Source organism: Salvelinus namaycush, chromosome 21, assembly GCF_016432855.1.
Source record: "Salvelinus namaycush isolate Seneca chromosome 21, SaNama_1.0, whole genome shotgun sequence".
Taxonomy (NCBI): domain Eukaryota; kingdom Metazoa; phylum Chordata; class Actinopteri; order Salmoniformes; family Salmonidae; genus Salvelinus; species Salvelinus namaycush.
The window spans coordinates 36,497,703-36,515,166 of record NC_052327.1 but is presented as its reverse complement, the minus strand read 5'-3'; the positions used below and the strand labels follow the sequence as shown (position 1 = coordinate 36,515,166).

Sequence of the window (17,464 nt, the reverse complement as noted above, 5' to 3'; positions counted from 1 at the left end):
CCACAAGGTTAGCTGTACAAGACCGTGTGTGTGTGTGTGTGTGCTAGCGCGTGTGTGCCCACTGATAATGTGATGTGTGTGTGTTCCACAGAGGACAAGCCAGGGGAGATTGGCATCATCGTGGCCTTAGCCATGCTTATCCTTGGTACGTTCCAATGGGCTGTCATCACCAGCATCACTGTGGACGGACTGGTATGTAAACACACAGTTTTGATCAATCACGGTAGATAGACTTCTATTTGCATTCACATACCACATTACCAGTAGGCAGTTTCACACATACAAACACGCACAACACACTCACACAAATATGAATTTCATTAACCTTTTACACTCGTTTGAATTGGCCTATATGGATAGAGATACATTGAAATGTTTCTTACAGAAGAAGAAATAAGAAAAGCATAACCATTGTAGAAATTGAAAGGGAACAGTTTGGAGATTATGGGAAAATTATTAGACCAAAGTTGAGGACACAACAGTTCACCTGACACAAGACTGAATATAAGCCTAAATCCTGTTCTATTGCCAACATGACTAGTTATAAAATAAGATCTTGCAGTGTTAGGGTTTCACACGGCAATTCAGAGAAACAGATCGTGTCGCGCCCTGACCTTAGAGAGCCTTTTTATTTCTCTATTTGGTTAGGCCGGGGTGTGATTTGGGTGGGCAATCTATGTGTTCTATTTCTTTGTTGGCCGGGTATGGTTCCCAATCAGAGGCAGCTGTCTATCGTTGTCTCTGATTGGGGATCATACTTAGGCAGATTTTTTTTTAAATGTTTTCCACCTTAGTTTGTGGGATCTTGTTTTTGCATAGTTGCTGTCTAGCCCTGCAGAACTTTACGTTTGGTTTTTGTATTTTGTTGTTTTGTCGGAGTTCAGTATTAAAGATCATGAACACTTTCCACGCTGCGCTTTGGTCTCATTCATCTAACGACGGACGTAACAGATCGTAATTCTAACATATGCTCATTCTGTTCAGAACAACCCAGGGTATGACGCCATGTCATCTTCTAACTGTACATCAAACATAGTGATCATAAATGTTGACACTGTATATGACATGAGTTTTATGATGTGGAGATGTGAAGTGCACATTTGGACTCACGGGTGTTTGTCTTGCTTGTATGACATCAAATCAGTATTTATTATAATCCTCAACGTCTTATCTTTCAAAATACATTAAGTCCTCTTCACTTACAGCATTACCCTCACTCAGACAAGAAAAATATGTTCTAAAGTTGCCCAATTAGTCAGAGGGATGGGGGAAACTTCTTGTCGAGTACGGTGCTCAAGTTCAGAACGGTGAAGCACAGAGACTGAGCTCTGATATCATTTATAGCATGTTACTGTACAACCACTGTGTTCTAATTTAGATGCTTATCAGTGCCAGAATCTGCCATTTTCATCCTGTATACGGGTACGAGTGTAAAAGGCTACCTTTACTTGAGTGGGATACTCCACTTGTCTTGTTTGTTGTTTGGTAAGGTGTCAAAATATAGAATAGTGTATATTCAGTTCACACACCCCAGTGTTGTTGTTGTGGACATGAGCTTTATTCAGGCTTAGGATTCCGAAAGGGCTTATCACAGTGCAGGTCATTTTATTCTCCTTGTTTTGGAAAAATGAATCATTACTGCCTGTCACGCCCTTTTTATGTCTCTATTTTGGTTTGGTCAGGGTGTGATTTGGGGTGGGCATTCTATGTTCTGATTTCTATGTTTTTGCATTTCTATGTGTTGGCCGGGTATGGTTCTCAATCAGGGACAGCTGATTGGGAATCATACTTAGGCAGCTTTTTCCTCTTTTGTCATTGTGGGAAGTTGACTTTGTTAGGGGCATTATAGCCCAAGTTAAGCTTCACGGCCGTTTCTATGTTTATTGTTTTGTTGGCGACGTCATTATAATAAAAGTATGTCCGCTCACCACGCTGCACCTTGAACGACGGGCTTGACACTGCCAGACTGACTCATACTACCATACACTGATACTACTCACTAATGTGAGAATAGACAGTATATAAATATTCATTTTAATAGCACCTTTCACAAGTATGAGGGAGGTCACTACTCTAACATACCGTCACGGGTACAGTATTAGGTCACAAACTAACATTGACCCACTTACAGTATGAACTCACACACACACACACACACACACACACACACACACACACACACACACACACACACACACACACACACACACACACACACACACACACACACACACACACACACACACACACGCCTTCCTCACCTCTCTGTGGCCTCTTTTCCGTCTGCAGATGCGATCGGTAGATCGGGTCTTCAAGTTCATCGACTTGCCGCAGGAGGAGCCTAGACCCAGTGGTGGTGGTAAAGTCACAGACCTGGTCCTCGACAACCCCCACGCACAAGACTGCTGGCCCAACCAGGGCCACATGGATGTCCAGGGGCTGACTGTCAAGTATACAGAGGCCGGACGCTCTGTGCTGCAGAACCTGTCCTTCACCGTGGAAGCGGGCCAAAGTGTAGGTGGAAATGGGGGTGGAGATGGGGTCGGAAATGGGGGTGGAGATGGAGTGGAGATGGGGTAGAGATGGGGGTGAAGATGGAGTGGAGATGGGGGTGGAGATGGAGTGGAGATGGGGGTGGAGATGGAGTGGAGATGGAGTAGAGATGGAGTGGAGATGGGGGTGGAGATGAGGGTGGAGATGGAGTGGAGATGGGTGTGGAGATGTTGTGGAGATGGGGGTGGAGATGGAGTGGAGATGGGGGTGGAGATGGAGTGGAGATGGGTGTGGAGATGTTATGGGGGTGGAGATGTTGTGGAGATGGGGGTGGAGATGGAGTGGAGATGGGGGTGGAGATGGAGTGGAGATGGGGGTGGAGATGTTGTGGAGATGGGGGTGGAGATGGAGTGGAGATGGGGGTGGAGATGGGGATGGGTGCGGGTGTGTGTGTGCATGTGTGAGGCTGATGCTCCCACCCATATGTGGGGTCAACTCCCGCTCAGCCCAGTCAAAGCTCATCTCTGTCCTGGCACTCCAATGGTGGAACGTCAGGACAGCGAAGTCCCTGGCCATCTTCCGAAAATGTCACAAACCCTTCATCTTAAAAAAAAAAAATAGACCTGCACTTCTTTTCAGACTAGCACTGACTTTGCTGCTAACATTTTTATTGAGGGAAAATGTACTTGCTATAAGTGATATGTGGTTGTTCTCACCTACCTATTTTAAGATGAATGCACTACATGTCACTCTGGATAACAGTGTCTGCTAAATTACTACAATGTAAATGTAATGTAGTGGACGGCCTGATCTGCCCTCAGGTGAACCGACTGTAGATTCATTCCTATCCTTCTGTTAAGAGTCTTGAGAGGTAATTACAGAGAAAGAGCTCTCAGTAACGAGACCTGAGGGAGGCTCGCTCATTGGGCCTAGATTAGCCATTAGCACTTTAACCTAGCCATTAGCACTTTTGCTTAGCCATTAGCTAAAGCTTCCTGCTAATGGCCTAATTGTCACTGACACTCTGGGCCTGAGGGAGAGTAGAGGGTTTCTAGTTTCCCACAGTTCACAGTGTAGTGTTATGTTGTATGCTACGTAGCGTATAGTATCACGGTTGTCTCAAGATCTTTATTGAAAATGAGCAGGTTAATGGGAGAGACCTATAGGAAGACAATGGCTGTGTCTGGCTCGTGAAGATTTTGGGTACATATTCTGAATTAATGATGGTACATATTCTTATCTCAGTGTACGTTTGTTGCTGTCCATAGGTGGGTGTGTTGGGGAGGACGGGCTCAGGGAAGAGCACCCTGCTCTCTGCCCTGCTGCGCCTGGCCTCTACAGACGGAGAGATCTCCATTGACGGGGTCTCCTGGAACTCTGTCACACTACAGACCTGGAGAAAAGCCTTCGGAGTGGTGCCACAGGTAAATATTTCCCCTCATGGGGTTACAAACAGTTCCCCTCAAGGACCTGAAAACAGCTCAACTATTGTACCATCAGTCCCTAGGGTTGTTACGGTGACAGTATTACCACCCATCAGTCCCTAGGGTTGTTATGGTGACAGTATTACCGCCCATCAGTCCATAGGGTTGTTACGGTGACAGTATTACCACCCATCAGTCCTGAGGGTTGTTACGGTGACAGTATTACCGCCCATCAGTCCCTAGGGTTGTTACGGTGACAGTATTACCGCCCATCAGTCCCTAGGGTTGTTACGGTAACAGTATTACCGCCCATCAGTCCCAAGGGTTGTTACGGTGACAGTATTACTGCCCATCAGTCCCTAGGGTTGTTACGGTGACAGTATTACTGCCCATCAGTCCCTAGGGTTGTTACAGTGACAGTATTACTGCCCATCAGTCCCTAGGTTGTTACGGTGACAGTATTACCGCCCATCAGTCCATAGGGTTGTTACGGTGACAGTATTACCGCCTATCAGTCCCAAGGGTTGTTACGGTGACAGTATTACTGCCCATCAGTCCCTAGGGTTGTTACGGTGACAGTATTACTGCCCATCAGTCCCTAGGGTTGTTACGGTGACAGTATTACTGCCCATCAGTCCCTAGGGTTGTTACGGTGACAGTATTACCGCCCATCAGTCCATAGGGTTGTTACGGTGACAGTATTACCGCCCATCAGTCCCTAGGGTTGTTACGGTGACAGTATTACCGCCCATCAGTCCATAGGGTTGTTACGGTGACAGTATTACCGCCCATCAGTCCCTAGGGTTGTTACGGTGACAGTATTACCGCCCATCAGTCCCTAGGGTTGTTACGGTGACAGTATTACTGCCCATCGGTCCCTAGGGTTGTTACGGTGACAGTATTACCGCCATACCCGAGGTCACGACTCATGACCCAGTCAAATTACACATGACCGTTGAGACACGGTAACTAGGCCTACTCCAAAACTATGGTCTGTAAACGAATGGCACTGATTTCCGTTGGTAGCCTACCAAACTTGCTAATGGCCCTCAAGTCGCTAATGGCCTGGTACTCAGCGCTCTATTGTCCATTAAACCCTCTTGAGGTTGGAGCAAAAACCGTCAGGAAGGTATCTCTCCAGGAACAGGGTTGGAGAGCCCTGGCATACAGCGTTTGAGCAGGATATCACCTGTTGTGCAGCGAGAGCCAGCTCCTTAAACAGCTGGTTGATGCGTAGAATAAAATAAGTATATAAGCACAGTAATTGCACAACATTTCTAAACTGCATGTAATCACGTGTGAAAACAGAGTTTGGATGGGGATGGCCTCTATTAAAAAGAGGAGGATCCCAGCTTTCTATTGCTTGGCCGAAACAACCGAAACAGCCTCAAGTAGCATGAAAATGAACCACAGGAAAAGTGTCCTCAAATGCATACGGATTACATGTTTTTTTCCCCCCTGCCCCTTGCAATGTCCGATTGATAGCGGCCCATTCTAACTCGAAACTAATTTCACACATCAGTACTTTCAAGTACTGTTGATAACTCGATATTGGTCAACAAGTACAGTGTGGCTACAAAGAACAACTGTCACACAGCTCACCCTGAAAAACAAAACAACTCACACAGCTTCTCAATTTTCTCTTTTCTTTGACAGAAAATCTTCATCCTGACTGGAACATTCCGTATGAACCTGGATCCGCACGCTTGCCACAGTGACGAGGAACTGTGGCGGGTGGCTGAGGAGGTGAGACACAACGTTAACATTAGTCACACTGGTGTCTGGTCTAACCCTAAACCTAGCTTTATGTCCACATCCCGAATCAATCCTAACTCTAGCCTCAATCACAACCCTAATCCTAGCTTCATGTTCACATCCCGGTTTAACCCTAACCCTACTCGCAACCTTATTTTTGATATAAGGGAGGCTTTGTTAGCATTTACTACCCTTCCCTTAATGCACTTGATTTGTCCATATTAGCACTTATAACTTTATGAATTACAATACTTATTTATTTATTATATATTTATTTAAGGGTCTAGATATATATATATATTGAGGTTTGGATTCTGTGGTGGTCTCTTCTCCCACCAAAAAGGCCTTATATTGGGCTATATTTACACAGCTCCTGAACATGTACAGTAATGAGCTTCATGCATTTGGGCCTACCTGTGGCTATAAAATGCCATCTATATAAACACTACAGAGCACTCTTTTGATTCTGGCAGGAGTTTGGAGTGTTCTGTGAGACCCCCAACCATACACTCTTAACAGCTTGTAGAAGTGTTTTCTTTTAACTAGCGATTAATACAATTATTTGGTCAAGTCCTTATGTGCCTGTACGCCCTGTCCCCCTTGAGGGTAACAGACCTCAGTCCCCTTACCTAACCCTCAACCCTAACCCTAGCTTCATGTTCACATCCCAGTTCAACCCTAACCCTAGCTTCATGTTCACATCCCAGTTTAACGCTAACCCTAGCTTCATGTTCACATCCCAGTTTAACCCTAACCCTAGCTTCATGTTCACATCCCGGTTTAACCCTAACCCTAGCTTCATGTTCACATCCCAGTTTAACCCTAACCCTAGCTTCATGTTCACATCCCGGTTCAACCCTAACCCTAGCTTCATGTTCACATCCCGGTTTAACCCTAACCCTTAACCACAACCCTAACCCTAGCTTCACGTCCACATCCCGGTTCAACCCTAACCCTCAACCCTAACCCTAGTTTCACGTCCACATCCCGGTTCAACCCTAAACCTAGCTTCACGTCCACATCCCGGTTCAACCCTAACTCTAACTGCCCTCCCTATCTCTTTGTCTATCAACTCTATCACTGTCCTCCTTCTCTCTTCACCTTTCTCCTCACTCACTCTGTTTGTCTGTGTGTCTGTCTGTACACTGCAGAGAGTGACACTGATCCCTTTCCTACCATACAGTAGTAACCTCATTCCAACATGCTATGCTGATATTAAGGTGTTGCTGTGTACATGTGTGTGGAGCGGGCACTGACAGAGCCACCATAAACACACCAGAGTGGTGGTTGTATAGCAAGCACAGCCAGGAGACTCACACGAGACTCCTTCTCTTGACTCTGACCATAGCTGATGTCATGTCTGATGTGGAGTTCAGGTTAGTACTATGTGTTTTGAAAGGTCCACCACCTTCATTTTTTGAAGGTTTGACAATCTATGATGTCATGTATAGGAGAGCAACATGACATCATAGATCGCCCAATGCACATACCGTATTTGTTTCAACTCCTTTAAAATGAAGGTGGTGGACCTTTCCAAACACATAGTATTAACCTGAACTCCACATCAGATGTAAATGACTCCACCCTCCATGTCACCTGATCTGTTCTGCCCTGCGTATGTCCCTTGTAGGGTTTTTTTTTTCAACAGGGGATACACATATACCACATATGAATCAATGAGTCGGTACATTTCATTGTTTGTTTGATTGATTGATTGATTGACTGACTGATTTTTCTCCTATATGTCGTCCAGGTGGGTCTGAAGTCAGTGATAGAGCAGTTCCCAGACAAGCTGGACTTCCAGCTGGAGGACGGGGGTTATGTCCTGAGTAACGGACACAAGCAGCTCATGTGTTTGGCCCGCTCCATCCTCAGCAAGGCCCGTATACTGCTGCTGGACGAACCCAGCGCCTACCTCGACACCATGTAAGAGAAGAGGGAGGGAGGGAGGATGAGGAGGAGAGAGAGAGACGTGGGTGGTGTTGAGATGTGTGTGTGTTTGAGTGTCTCACTGCATGTGGTGACAATTCCAGGACTTACCGTAACACTCATTGGCTGTGTGGGTACGTACAATATGTAACCACACGTACCGACACAGGTCTTTACGCTAAATGGGGCCTGTAATGAGTGAATTAGTGGTTGTTGATGACGCTGGTCAACTTCAAACCTGCTGCTTTCATCTTAACCTCAGCAGGAAGTGCACATTAGTGGGCTGAAGGGAGGAGTTTGTAGGAATGTGTACGTAAAGGGAGAAAGAGAGAGAGAGAGAACGTGTGTTTTTTATTTTTTTTATTTAACTAGGCAAGTCAGCAAAGAACAAATTCTTATTTACAATGACAGCCTAGGAACAGTGGGTTAACTGCCTTGTTCAGGGGCAGAATGACAGATTTTTACCTTGTCAATTCGGGGATTCGATCTAGCAACCTTTCGGTTACTGGCCCAACGCTCTAACCACTAGGCTACCTGCCGCCCCGTTTATATACACTACCCTTCAAAAGTTTGGGGTCACTTAGAAATGTCCTTGTTTTTGAAAGTAAAGCAAAAAAAATTGTCCATTAAAATAACATATAATTGATCCAGTGTAAACATTGTTAATGACTATTGTAGCTGGAAACTGAAGATTTTTTATTTTTTTTTCTGTGAAGGGAGTAGTACACAGCGTTGTACAAGATCTTCCGTTTTTTGGCAATTTCTCGCATTGAATAGCCTTCATTTCTCAGGACAAGAATAGACTGATGAGTTTCAGAAGAAAGTTCTTTGTTTCTGGGCATTTTGAGCCTGTAATCGAACCCACAAATGCTGATGCTGCAGATACTCAACTAGTCTAAAGAAGGACAGTTTTATTGCTTCTTTAATCAGAACAGTTTTCAGCTGTGCTAACATAATTGCAAAAGGTTTTTCTAATGATCAATTAGCCTTTAAAAATTATCAACTTGGATTAGCTAACACAACGCGCTATTGGAACACAGGAGTGATGGTTGCTGATAATGGGCCTCTGTACGCCTATGTAGATATTTCATAAAAAATCTGCCGTTTCCAGCTACAATAGTCATTTACAACATTACAATGTCTACACTGTATTTCTGATCAATTTGATGTTATTTTAATGGACAAAAAATTTGATTTTCTTTCAAAAGCAATGACATTTCTAAGTTACCCCAAACTTTTGAACGGTAGTGTGTGTGTGTGTGTGTGTGTGTGTGTGTGTGTGTGTGTGTGTGTGTGTGTGTGTGTGTGTCTGTCTGTCTGTCTGTCTGTCTGTCTGTCTGTCTGTCTGTCTGTCTGTCTCTGTCTGTCTGTCTGTCTGTCTGTCTGTCTGTCTGTCTGTCTGTCTGTCTGTCTGTCTGTCTGTGTGTGTCTGCGTGTGTGTGTGTGATGTAGGCCTATCGTTAAACTCTGTGGTTCTTTTTTGTCTACTCTCTGGTTTGTGTATGATTGACAGAAGAACGTTGTCTAATGGTTGTGTAAAAATGTTTTTCTGGTTGACAGAACGTTGCAGGTCCTGAGGAAGACGCTGAAACAGTCTTTCTCCAACTGTACAGTCATACTGTCAGAACACAGAGTGGAACCACTGCTGGAGTGCCAGTCCTTCCTGGTTAGTACACACACACACACACACACACACACACACACACACACACACACACACACACACACACACACACACACACACACACACACACACACACACACACACACACACACACACACACACACACACACACACACAATCTATCCCCCTTTAAGCATGAGGTTTTCCCCTTTGTTACCCTCCCCATCGCTTCCATTAAAGTGCTTTAGTATTTCCCTGTTGGAGCTGAGAATAGAGCACCAATCACCAGCTAAATCATTTATCCTCCATTTTAGTGTAATTAAATTCTTCTATCAGGGCATCGCCATTTGTTAGCCTCAGAGTAAATCACTTATTTGATTAACAGTGTACCATGACATAGGGCAGGGGTATTCAACTCTGACCCTATGAGGTCTGGAGCCTGCTGCTTTTCCTCATCATTAATTACATACATCTGGTGTGCCAGGTCTAAATCAGTTCCTGCTTAAAGGGAAACAATGAAAAAAAAGCAATGGAACTGGCTTCGAGGTCCGGAGTTGAGTTTGAGGGACTTAGGGCATGGTGTGGGCCGCATGCGTGTGTGTGTGTATGTTTGTTTGTTTGGGAAATATAAGTGACCTGTGTTTGTGTTCACAGAAGCAGAGAGCATGACAAGGCAGGCACAGTGACATACAATGCATTCGGAAAGTATTCAGACCTCTTCACTTTTTCCACATTTGGTTTACTTTACAGCCTTATTCTAAAATTGCTTAAATAAAACATTTTCCTCATCAATCTACACACAATACCCCATAATGACAAAGCGATTTAAAAAATATGTTTGCAAATGTATATATAAAAAAAATCCTTATTTACGTAAGTAATCAGACCCTTTGCTATGAGACTCGAAATTGAGCTCAGGCATATCCTGTTTCCATTGATCATCCTTGAGATGTTTCTACAACTTGATTGGAGTCCACCTGTGGTAAATTAAATTGATTGGACATGATTTGGAAAGGCACACATCTGTCTATATAAGGTCCCACAGTTGGCAGTGCATGTCAGAGCAAAAACCAAGCCATGAGGTCGAAGGAATTGTCCGTAGAGCAGCGAGACAGGATTGTGTCAAGGCACAGATCTGGCGAAGGGTACCAAAAAGTGTCTGCAGCATTGAAGGCCCCCAAGAACACAGTGAACTCCATCATTCTTAAATGGAAGAAGTTTGGAACCACCAAGACTCTTCCTATAGCTGGCCGCCCCCTGCCAAACTGAGCAATCGGGGGTGAAGGGCCTTGGTCAGGGAGGTGACCAAGAACCCGATGGTCACTCTGACAGAGCTCCAGAGTTCCTCTGTGGGGATGGGAGAACCTTCCAGAAGGACAACCATCTCTGTAGCACTCCACCAATCAGGCCTTTATGGTAGAGTGGCCAGACGGAAGCCGGCAGGGACTGGGAGACTTGTCAGGATCGAGAGAAAGATGAACGGAACAAAGTACAGAGAGATCCTTGATGAAAACCTGCTCCAGAGCGCTCAGGACCTCAGACTGGGGTGAAGGTTCACCTTCCAACAGGACAACGACCCTAAGCACACAGCCAAGACAACGCAGGAGTGGCTTCGGGACGAGTCTCTGAATGTCCTTGAGTGGCCCAGCCAGTCCCCGGACTTGAACCCGATTGAACATCTCTGGAGAGACCTGAAAATAGCTGTGCAGTGACGCTCCCCATCCAACCTGACAGAGATTCAGAGGATCTGCAGAGAAGAATGGGAGAAACTCCCCAAATACAGGTGTGCCAAGCTTGTAGAGTCATACCCAAGAAGACTTGAGGCTGTAATCACTACCAAAGGTGCTTCAACAGAGTACTGAGTAAAGGGTATGAATACTAATGTAAATGTAATATTTCAATTGTTGTTTTTGTATACATTTGCTAAAATGTCAAAAAAAAGATTTTTGCTTTGTCATTATGGGGTATTGTGTGTATAATGATGATGGGGGGGAAAACTATTTTATCCATTTTAGAATAAGGCTGTAACGTAACAACATGTGTAAAAAGTGAAGAGGTCTGAATACTTTCTGAATGCACTGTATGACATGATGCTGGGTGCTCTACACTGGAACATTTTTACATTCTCCCTGCATTACACAACCAGCATTATTCATTCTCCCTGCATTACACAACCAGCATTATTCATTCTCCCTGCATTACACAACCTAGTGTGGTCATTTTAGCGCTTTACTGTACCACATTGGCAGCAGTTTTACTGTGGTTTGTATGCTCAGTCTAACCTAGGGGTGAAAGTCTACGGTATGGCCCGGTACCATGTCCCAGAAAAATAAATAGTGGGGGTACGCTGTACCTGTAAAAGGTGAGCCTATCACAATTAATACAACATGCCCAAAAACGATAGGCTATTACACCATTACTGAACATTACTGCATGTCAGCTGCATGAAAAATTTGTGAATTGACTGGAATACGTTCCAAATTGCGTTGTGGTTTGAGTAGAACGCTTACATTTTGTCAAGGCCGAGACTGAGTCGCCTGTGGACACACTGGATGCATCAATTCAAGTGTAAACCTAATGACCATTTTAGCGTGTACATTTTGGTGGGGCAAACTCCCCCCATTTTCTTTTGATGAATGCCAGAAAAGCCCCTATACAACACAACACTAAACAATACATTAATTGGACTATAACGGTGACAAACGGTGCCCACAAACTGTTAGGGCCTACATAAAGCTGCTCCAACAGCAGAGTCCCAAAACCTTACCACTTCTACACCTGGCTTTCAGCGGAGCCTTGTCTGGCAGCGAAACAGTTCATTCAGCCTCATTTACTGCCTTTAAAAAGAACATAGCCGATATGGCTGACATGCTTAAACAAATGTGGTTTCTAGTGATAATTGAATTGTACAAACAATGGCATAAGGGGACAACGAGTGGATAAGAGGCATTCCGTAATTTCGATTAAGACGTTAATGAGCGAGCTAGGACGGACGTAGTCAATATAGCTGTTTGTTCACCACTTTTTAAATGTACAGAGTCAGAATTCAGAACATCAAATCAAATCAAATCAAATTTTATTTGTCACATACACATGGTTAGCAGATGTTAATGCGAGTGTAGCGAAATGCTTGTGCTTCTAGTTCCGACAATGCAGTAATAACCAACAAGTAATCTAACCTAACAATTCCACAACTACTACCTTATACACACAAGTGTAAAGGGATAAAGAATATGTACATAAAGATATATGAATGAGTGATGGTACAGAACGGCATAGGCAAGATGCAGTAGATGGTATAGAGTACAGTATATACATATGAGATGAGTAATGTAGGGTATGTAAACATAAAGTGGCATAGTTTAAAGTGGCTAGTGATACATGTATTACATAAAGATGGCAAGATGCAGTAGATGATATAGAGTACAGTATATACATATACATATGAGATGAGTAATGTAGGGTATGTAAACATTATATTAAGTGGCATTGTTTAAAGTGGCTAGTGGTACGTTTTTACATAATTTCCATCAATTCCCATTATTAAAGTGGCTGGAGTTGAGTCAGTATGTTGGCAGCGGCCGCTAAATGTTAGTGGTGGCTGTTTAACAGTCTGATGGCCTTGAGATAGAAGCTGTTTTTCAGTCTCTCGGTCCCTGCTTTGATGCACCTGTACTGACCTCGCCTTCTGGATGATAGCGGGGTGAACAGGCAGTGGCTTGGGTGGTTGTTGTCCTTGATGATCTTTATGGCCTTCCTGTGACATCGGGTGGTGTAGGTGTCCTGGAGGGCAGGTAGTTTGCCCCCGGTGATGCGTTGTGCAGACCTCACTACCCTCTGGAGAGCCTTACGGTTGTGGGCGGAGCAGTTGCCGTACCAGGCGGTGATACAGCCCGACAGGATGCTCTCGATTGTGCATCTGTAGAAGTTTGTGAGTGCTTTTGGTGACAAGCCAAATTTCTTCAGCCTCCTGAGGTTGAAGAGGCGCTGCTGCGCCTTCTTCACAACGCTGTCTGTGTGGGTGGACCAATTCAGTTTGTCCGTGATGTGTACACCGAGGAACTTAAAACTTTCCACCTTCTCCACTACTGACCCGTCGATGTGGATAGGGGGGTGCTCCCTCTGCTGTTTCCTGAAGTCCACAATCATCTCCTTTGTTTTGTTGACGTTGAGTGTGAGGTTATTTTCCTGACACCACACTCCGAGGGCCCTCACCTCCTCCCTGTAGGCCGTCTCGTCGTTGTTGGTAATCAAGCCTACCACTGTAGTGTCATCCGCAAACTTGATGATTGAGTTGGAGGCGTGCATGGCCACGCAGTCGTGGGTGAACAGGGAGTACAGGAGCGGGGTCGAGACCCAGGGTCTCGAGCTTGATGACGAGTTTGGAGAGTACTATGGTGTTAAATGCTGAGCTGTAGTCGATGAACAGCATTCTCACATAGGTATTCCTCTTGTCCAGATGGGTTAGGGCAGTGTGCAGTGTGGTTGCGATTGCGTCGTCTGTGGACCTATTGGGTCGGTAAGCAAATTGGAGTGGGTCTAGGGTGTCCGGTAGGGTGGAGGTGATATGGTCCTTGACTAGTCTCTCAAAGCACTTCATGATGACGGAAGTGAGTGCTACGGGGCGGTAGTCGTTTAGCTCAGTTACCTTAGCTTTCTTGGGAACAGGAACAATGGTTGCCCTCTTGAAGCATGTGGGAACAGCAGACTGGGATAAGGATTGATTGAATATGTCCGTAAACACGCCAGCCAGCTGGTCTGCGCATGCTCTGAGGACGCGGCTGGGAATGCCGTCTGGGCCTGCAGCCTTGCGAGGGTTAACACGTTTAAATGTTTTACTCACCTCGGCTGCAGTGAAGGAGAGCCCGCAGGTTTTGGTAGCGGGCCGTGTCAGTGGCACTGTATTGTCCTCAAAGCGAGCAAAAAAGTTATTAAGCCTGTCTGGGAGCAAGACATCCTGGTCCGCGACGGGGCTGGTTTTCTTTTTGTAATCCGTGATTGACTGTAGACCCTGCCACATACCTCTTGTGTCATGGGCCATTCTTACAGTATTCTCCCTGTACACCAAGTCAGAACCATAGGATAAATAAATGGATATAAGCAGACAATGAAAGCTCTTACAATATTCAGTGATGACATTTCTTTAAAACAGGCTATGGGCTACATGTGCACCACCAAGTCAGAACAGTAGGCTAAATTATGAGAGGAAAAGGGACCAAATTATTAGGGTGAGCAATTTGGGCAGTTCTCGCTGCAAATACCAAAATAGATGATTGTTGAGTTGCGACTGTCGGTGTAAGCAGAAAGACCCAGCCAGGCATATCACAATATTTAAAAATACAATTGAGGAAAAACTGTTTGAAAAAACAGATGGCTATTGCTATAAAGAGATAACAATGAAAAGACTCCAATCTGTCTTTTAGTTAAAACATTCTTAATTTAGGCTAATTGAGCGAACAGTAGCCTAGTATCTTATTGGCACCAGCGGAGAGCATCGTCCATATCCGGTAGGCCGTCATTGTAAATAAGAATTTAAAAATAAATAAATAATAAATATCCCCGGTGAGTGTGCATATTCACTGTCTTGGGTCAGTGCCACTTTTGTTTGTTTTTGGACAATCATTTCCTCCTCCAGGTTAGATGGACGTCATATTGTATTTGTATCTCCTCTTTTCGTAAGGCAATTATATGGATCAGACAACATCTTTTTTATTGATCTGTTTGTCAGTGTCAGCAGCGTAGGCTACCTGTTATTTTTGTAGTATTAAAAAATGCATGCAAGAACTTGGGTGTCCTGTACCTGTAAAAAATGAAATCTACTTTCACCCCTGGTCTAACGCATGTAGCCATTGGAACCTACCAACTCATCCCTCTCCTCCCCTCCCTCTCGCCTCTCCCCCCTCCCCTCCAGATGATCGAGGGCAGTTCTATGAAGCGGTATGACTCCATTCAGAAGCTTTTGAACGAGACCAGCCACCTGAAGCAGGCCATAAGTGCTGCTGAGCGCCTCAAACTCTTCCCCCTGCACCGCCTCAACTCCAGCAAGCGACCCCCTCAATCCCAGCAGTCTAAGATCACCGCCCTGCAAGAGGAGGCTGAGGACGAGGTCCAGGACACACGTCTGTAAGGAGGAGCACCTGATTAACTGGATGACATTTTGTCTTCTGAAATGCTATTTCTCAATTGAACTTTCCTCGTTTCCTTGCATCCTCTCTCCTCGACTCCTTTTCAAAACACATTGGAGAAGTAGGCCTGGGAGGAGGGACCTTGGACCTTCTCCTCCAATATGGTTGAGACGGAGGTAAGGAGATAGTTTGTCTTTTCACAACTCCTTGCATCCTGAGAAAGAGCTAAGTTCCCTTTAGTGTAGATGATAACAGTGTGAATGTGAGATGTGGTCCTTATTGGTACAGGTATGGCTCTGTTCAATCAAAAACACCGTCCAGGTGTTTCCAGAGGGAGGTTTTGTTGAACTTTAATAACATTGGGATGCCAGTTTTGTTTGAATATAAGCCCATACTTTTTGGCCAAGATTGTAAAAAGTATAGGGTCCCTAACCCCAATGGAAAGCTGCCTGTAAATACAGAGTAGGATGAAGTTGCCCACAGACACTGATCTGAGTTTTGTTTCCCTCTCAATGCTTAAGGTTAGTGCCTCAGGGCAACTTATATTCAAAGCTGTAAATACACAAAACAGGAATGAGAATGATGAGTGATGCTATGGACAAGTGATTAACCTGAAGTAGCCTTATTTGTTCTATTTGTATGCACTTTAAAGAAACCTGAGGTACTCTTTAATTTTTTCATGGTGGCCTGGCGGGTTAATAGCAAGGAAAATAAATGATCAAATGCAAAAAAAGAAAGAAAAAAGAAACCCGCTTTTTTAAATGTGATTTGTCAAGCTCCCTCTTTGTTACTGTGGTTACTGGTCAGACTGAATTCTAATTGTGACAATGGCAGATTTTTTTACAGTGTAAATGAAAAAACAAAGCTATTTCTTATTCATAGGAAAGGGACACACATGTCCAAAAATGTATAAACGACGTGTTTTGTTTTTCCAGAATCAAGAATATTTTGTTTTCAATTGATTATATTTCCAGTAAAACGATTTTTTTTAAAGTTTGTGAGTGGTCATTGGTAAGACAGTGTTTTTCCTCTGGTCTTGGATACCCTCTAGCCCATTTTATACCTGGTTCTAACTTGCGCCATTTGTCCTGATCTTGTCCACATTCTGATTGTGCCCATATTTTTAGACAGGTGTAGACAATCAAAAGACACATTGTGATCCGATCGTGATCAGATCATCCTGCCCACCTCCGGATGTAGTCAGATACACATTGTGTCTGGATATCTTACAAGTGTAGACAGATCTGGACAGAGAAACCATTTAAATCATAGTTATTCCACTCTCTAAAGTAATTGACAGGTGGCACCATTGATTTTACATCAATATAAGTCTTACAATAAATCAATATTATTTTGAAAGAATAGCTGTGAAATTTGCATAAAGGAAGGGACCAGGATATCTGGTCACAATGCAGACACAGTGGATGGATAACCTGAATTTTAATACCATGTGTTGTAGACACATTTCTGGAAATGTGGGCACAATCAGAATGTAGACAAGATCAGGACATAGGACCCATGTTAGCACCAGGTATAAACATGGCTTCTGTGTAATTAAGGTGTTTTTTTTAATTCCATGAATTTCTCCGATTAACATAGACAATTACACCTGCGGTCTTGAAGTAAAGTGTTACTGCTTTCCCTTATAAATAATTTGAGAAGCATCTTGTACTTTATGTATGCTCTACGAAGCCTTCCCAAGTTTTTTATTTTAAATTCTCAGTGGAGAGTGAGAAGAGAAGAGGTGGAAGACAAGAGGTGGAGGACTTGGGGTTGACAGTGCAGTTTTAATGGTTGTGCTTAAAGGAACCAGTACATTTCTTTAAACTTCAGACAGCTATCATACAGAACACCAAAGATTGACTAAAATATATCCTGTACATAAATCAACAATGGCCATTCAAAATAACACATTCCCCCCCTCCCAAAATAAATGAATAAAACGTTTTAAAAAGAAAAAAAAACGAGCAAAACGTGCTGCTTTGAAATTTATATCGGGTTCCACTTAGAGGTCAAAGGTGAATCGAGCCATGACTCGGATGGAATTCTGGGTAGTTTAAAGTATTTATTTATGGTTCATAGTCAAAAGAAAGAAAATGTCCTGTGTTTGCAAT

General features: G+C 44.0%; 1 protein-coding gene across 2 annotated transcripts in view; it reads left to right on the top strand.

Moving 5' to 3' along the window:
* Positions 1–16,196, top strand: part of LOC120066717 (cystic fibrosis transmembrane conductance regulator-like) — a 74,590-nt gene extending 58,394 nt beyond the window's left edge. The window contains exons 23-29 of one of the 2 annotated variants that reach the window (XM_039018177.1): positions 92–192; positions 2,290–2,514; positions 3,762–3,917; positions 5,574–5,663; positions 7,426–7,598; positions 9,162–9,267; positions 15,137–16,196. In XM_039018177.1, coding sequence (XP_038874105.1) covers positions 92–192; positions 2,290–2,514; positions 3,762–3,917; positions 5,574–5,663; positions 7,426–7,598; positions 9,162–9,267; positions 15,137–15,352 — 1,067 coding nt within the window. In that variant the 3' untranslated portion in view covers positions 15,353–16,196. The remainder of the gene's footprint in view (positions 1–91; positions 193–2,289; positions 2,515–3,761; positions 3,918–5,573; positions 5,664–7,425; positions 7,599–9,161; positions 9,268–15,136) is intronic. The other variant, XM_039018179.1, reaches the window with a different exon arrangement.
* Positions 16,197–17,464: the final 1,268 nt, after the last annotated feature.